The sequence below is a fragment of the Saccostrea echinata genome, unplaced genomic scaffold, assembly GCF_033153115.1.
Source record: "Saccostrea echinata isolate AGI-Se365-2 ecotype Australia unplaced genomic scaffold, CSIRO_AGI_Sech_v1 ptg000028l, whole genome shotgun sequence".
In the NCBI taxonomy this organism is placed as follows: Eukaryota; Metazoa; Mollusca; class Bivalvia; order Ostreida; family Ostreidae; genus Saccostrea; species Saccostrea echinata.
In genome coordinates this window covers 10138883-10144660 of record NW_026889777.1, presented here as the reverse complement: position 1 = coordinate 10144660, position 5778 = coordinate 10138883, and the positions used below count along the sequence as shown (strand labels likewise).

General features: G+C 32.2%; 1 protein-coding gene across 1 annotated transcript; it reads left to right on the top strand.

Annotated features, from left to right (window-relative positions):
- LOC133193508 (pineal opsin-like) lies at positions 1-3868 on the top strand. Its single transcript, XM_061329472.1, has 3 exons — positions 1-261; positions 2908-2977; positions 3219-3868. The coding sequence occupies exons 1-3, from the start codon at positions 1-3 to the stop codon at positions 3515-3517; spliced, it is 630 nt and encodes a 209-aa protein (XP_061185456.1). The 3' UTR covers positions 3518-3868.
- The last annotated feature ends 1910 nt before the right edge of the window (positions 3869-5778 follow it).

Sequence of the window (5778 nt, the reverse complement as noted above, 5' to 3'; positions counted from 1 at the left end):
ATGACTTACCCAAACTTTAGTCTTCATTCTTTTTATGCAAAAGGCATTGTCTGTGGTTGTTACGGATATTGTCTAGTTTTAGCATTGTGTCCCATATTTGGATGGGGTTCCTATTTGTCAAATGTTGCCGGGACATCTTGCGAGCCAATCTGGGGCAGCCTCGCTTTGAGGGATATCACGTTCAACATTTTCATGCTAGTGGCTTGTTTGGCAGTTCCTCTTATCTTAATCTGTTTTTCTTACTTCATGATTTATGTAAAGGTAAGTAATATTCATTCATTTATCTGCAAAATTCTTCTTTATTTTATATAAGAAATCTTGATAGTGATATTTAATATCTTTTTACAACAACAAAATTCAGAATCATGCTGTGTCATTCTTAACTTCCTTTACAGCATGTTTGCATTTGAAATGAAGTTTCAATATTGCAATTCTAAACTCTGAATAAAATTTATACAATTTCATTCTGAGAGAACCTTTCTTTGGAAAGAGATTCTAGAATGCACTAAAAATACAAATAGGTATTTCAAATTTTTAGAGATATTTTTTCCGTGTGCATGTAGGATAAATGAGAGATTGTTTAAATTGCTTTATAACTCCACTCGTAAACCGTGGGACAGCATCCTTTACAATAAATTAATACATTTTTTTTTTAAATCCGTCTTTAAAGAAGAAATGTTTTCCATCAGGTATCTCATTTCGCTGGTTGTTTTAAAGTAAGATAAATATAAAAGCTAGTCATTCTAAAATTAACTATGAGTAAAATAATTTACCGATAACACTTAATATTTTGTACATGTCTCATAGATCATACACCAATAGTCCAGCTGCTGAGATACTATACAGATAGGGAAAACTTCTTAAAAGGGGAAAAGAAGTATAAATTAAAATCTCATCTTAGTAGATTAAACATAATGAAATACATTGTAAATAATAATTCTCATTCCGCTGTGGTTCACATGACTTTGACAAAACTACTTTGATATTTGAGATAATAACTAGCTAATAAATTGACATACCATATAAATTAACAGTAAAGACATTCCAAAATATGAATTCATTCAGATGAAAGGTTATGGACATGACACAATTTTTCTATCTCACTACCAAATAATATTTGATACGATATTTAAGTAAAGACCCAAACACGTTTATGGTAATGATACTAGTAATACCATAACTCAATTTCGAATAAATTCCATTAAATGGTTTTAGAATAACAGCCCGTACACAATATCACATTTGCATTTTAATGTGACGTTAACCTTTGAAACATGACTTTGCATTAAGAATTAAAAAAAATACTGTTCCGTTCAGTGGGCGAGCTATTATTATGGATCTTATGGACAGCTGTATTCTATTGATTGAGAAATTACAGAGTTGTTTTTATAACAACACTGTTAAATGAAAAAGTTTGTGTTCTAATCTCAACAGAACAAAAGGCTTACGCGAGAATATATATAAAGGTCCAAACATGTAAAATCAATTTTATTGTTTTATTTTCTTTTTTCCCATGCGGTGATTTCTTTTGAGATCTATGTCTGTTGAAAAATAAGATATAATCATTTCATTCATTACGACAAATAAAATTTTAAATTAGATTAAATTTAAGATTTAGTTTCGCTTATTCTGGCGTTTTGGAAGCGATGTTAATACATGCTATTTATCCAGGGTCATTTGGCTACTTTATATACTGTAACACAGTGTCAATTTTCTCTACATCGCATAAACAAAGAGAAATATGGCACGTTGCAAGGAATGGCGGCTTTTGCAATGAAGAAAAAGCAATAATAAGCAAGGTAAAAATAATACATCTATATTTAGTTAACATTTTTTTCAGTAACAACGCTTCTAATGTGTACAAATGCGATTTTAATTCTACATCTTATAAACTAATTTTGCATTTTAAAAGAGCTCTTAATACAATGAAAGATGATCGAAAAAATATTTCCAAAACCTTCCTTTTTTTACCTTTCACTTTTCGAAAAAAGAAATCTCAAAGAAGTCCGATCTTCAGGTTCTAAAAATCAGCAGTTAAATACCGGTGATTGAAAATGCCCACAAAAACGTCTCGGAGTTCTCAAAGTGTATTTACCCATGGTATTTCTTCTAAGTTCATCATTATAGTTAATCATATTACATGAGGAAAATTATCAACTCTCAAATGTATTTTCAGGAAACGCGAATGAAAGCACCAGCTATACATTTTCAAATTGCATACTTGGTCAACAACTATTGTGTAGATTAAACGACTATAGGTATCCAGGCATTCGGGAAATATTGCGTGTTTTTATACTTGTGCAATATTTCAGTTCTTTTATTTTCTTCCTTTCTTATATGAAATATAGTGTAAAAAGCTTGTGCTATCATTCGAAGACATCACAGATCACTTCTAATTTCATATCATGCTTTTAATATTGGCATCTAATGCTAAATAAAATGATATTTTAATTCTCTAAAAATGTTTTTTTTTTTTGGGGGGGGGGGTGGGAGGGGGTTACTTTTATGGGGTACAAATGTCAGCATTTTACAATACAGTGTTTCTTAGACTTCAAAGAACCTTGAATCATATTGAGATGCATGAAATGAAAAAAATTGAATTTCAAGCTGTATTTTAAGAGAAAATGGGGTTCCCAAACAAAAACTGCTATAGATTACTATATTGTACTAGTGTACTATAGTATTTGAATTTTGATGATGTAGCTAACTATAGTAAATTATAGTTAACCATGATGCATTTGTGTAAGCATGAAGGATGGAGGTATTGAGTTCAAATATAGTTCTCATTGAATAGTTTTAAAAGTGGTGTACATAATGTAATCATCAGGGGTGTTTGTTTAGGCAATAGATATATGTAGCTTTAGATTTATATCTCTTTTTTTTTTCCTCCAATTATTTCTCTTTCAGGTTAAAAACCAGTGTATAAGACACGAGGCCAGAAAGATTCGGATAACCAATACACTTCTTTTCATGATAGGTAAGTCCATTCCTAAAATTCCTATAATTTAGTTTAAACGAATTGTTATATCTCCTTCGGAAAATGGTTTTCTTCAACATCTATGTTACATGTGTTTATACGTGAAATGGAAATAAGAGAGAAATGCAGATATACACTTTACAGAAAATAAACAATAGCAAAAAAAACATTGAGTCATATAAGAATTAAAAAAAACTTGTCAAAATCAATTGCTTTTAATCAAACGTCTTTTGTTTAACAGGGCTATTCATTCTATCCTGGTCCCCATACACTATATTTTCTGTGCTTCAAATGACTGAGAAAAATTTGACCTTGGACCCGAACTTAGTTGGTATCCCTGGAGTTTTCGCTAAATTATCAGCGCTGTGGAATCCTGTCATATACTTTTACAGGGAAAAGGAATTTCGCAATATGTGTCGAAAACACTTCTGGTGCCTTCCTCAATTTTCCACAAAGACTCGTAGCATTGACATCACTCATAGAAGATATACAAAAAGGAGATTGTTTTATTCTCTTTCCAACAAGATGACTTCAGTCTGAAAACTGATATTTAGTGTGGATTATATGATTTACTATTTGATCATCAAAACATAATTCAAAGAATTAAGAGAAATTTGAAGACACTGATGTATTGTGGTAACATTTGCCAACTTTATATTTCTTTTAATTTAGTATTTTGCATATTGAGATAATTACTTTAAACACCAAAGACACGAATTTATGTCTGGAGTCATAGGTATATCCTTACACCTACTGGATATCTTCCCATTCATGCTTTGTGAAAACCATTTTGCTGTTATCTGAAGCTGTAAAAAATCATTGATTTCTGTAGTATTAGATTGTTTGTTTTTTAAATCGATCTGTAACTCTAAACATGGAAGAAGAGATGAATTTGCCAGGGTCTTTTCATTTATGTAATGTACAGTCACGAATTTTTGTCAAGTGTCATTTGTACATCTTAACATCTATGGATTGTTTTTTTTTCTCTCATTCCTTGTAAAAAAACATTTTGCTGTAGGTCTGAAGTTATATAAAAATCATGGTTTATATATATATATATATATATATATATATATATATATATATATATATATATATATATATATATATATCGACACGAATTTATGTCTGCTGACATTGGTATATCTTTCCTCTATCGAATATTTTTTCATTCCTTATGAAAACCATTTTGCTGTAATCTGAAGTTATAAAAAAAATCATGATTTCTATTGTATATAGGTCGGTTTTTCAAAGTCATCTCTGACTCTTATTATTGAAGAAGAATAAATTTGTGATAATGGTCTTTCATCTATATAATGTTTACATCGGTAACACAAAAATTCACTTCTCCTTATCCACTTAATTCGCGAAGATATCAATATAAACAATAAAACGTCGTTTTTGTTGTTTTTTCTGCAGCCATTGCAGTAATAATTACTTAACCCACGAACGAGGGTTTTGCATTTTTAGCTCACCTGAGCCGAAGGCTCAAGTGAGCTTTTCTGATCACTTTTTGTCCGGCGTCCGTCTGTCTGTCTGTCCGTCTGTCTGTCTGTCTGTCTGTCTGTCCGTCTGTCTGTAAACTTTTAACATTTTCGACTTCTTCTCAAGAACCACTGGGCCAATTTCAACCAAACTTGCCACAAAGTATCCTTGGGTGAAGGGGATTCAGGTTTGTTCAAATGAAGGGGCACCCCTCTTTCAAGGGGAGATAATTAAGAATTAGTGAAAAATTAATAGCATCTTTTAAAAATCTTCTTCTCAAGAACCACAAGGCCAGGAAAGATGAAACACATGTGGAAGCATCCTCAGGTAGTGTAAATTCAAATTTGTTCAAATCATGACCCCCGAGGGTATGGCGGGGCCACAATGGAGGATCAAAGTTTTACATAGAAATATATAGGAAAAATCTTTAAAAATCTTCTTCTCAAGAACAGCAAAGCCATGATAAGTCATATTAATATGGAAGCATCCTCAGGTAGTGTAGATTCAAGTTTGTTCAAATCATGACCCTCAGGGGTAGGGCGGGGCCACAATGGAGGATCAAAGTTTTACATAGAAATATATAGGAAAAATCTTTAAAAATCTTCTTCTCAAGAACAGCAAAGCCATGATGAGTCATATTTATATAGAAGCATCCTCAGGTAGTGTAGATTCAAGTTTGTTCAAATAATGACACCTGGGGGTAGGGCGGGGTCACAGTGGAGGATCAAAGTTTTACATAGAAATATATAGGAAAAATCTTTAAAAATCTTCTTCTCAAGAACAGCAAAGCCATGATGAGTTGTAATTATATGGAAGCATCCTCAGGTAGTGTAGATTCAAGTTTGTTCAAATCATGACCTCCGGGGGTAGGGTGGGGCCACAATGGAGGATCAAAGTTTTACATAGAAATATATAGGAAAAAATCTTTAAAAATCTTCTTCTCAAGAACAGCAAAGCCATGATAAGTCATATTAATATGGAAGCATTCTCAGGTAGTGTAGATTTAAGTTTGTTCAAATCATGACCCTCGGGGGTAGGGCGGGGCCACAATGGGGGATCAAAGTTTTACATAGAAATATATAGGAAAAATCTTTAAAATCTTCTTCTCAAGAACAGCAAAGCCATGATGAGTCGTAATTATATGGAAGCATCCTCAGGTAGTGTAGATTCAAGTTTGTTCAAATCATGACTCCCGGGGGTAGGGCGGGGCCACAATGGAGGATCAAAGTTTTACAAAGAAATATATAGGAAAAAACCTTTAAAAATCTTCTTCTCAAGAACAGCAAAGTCATGATGAGTCATATTTATATAGAAGC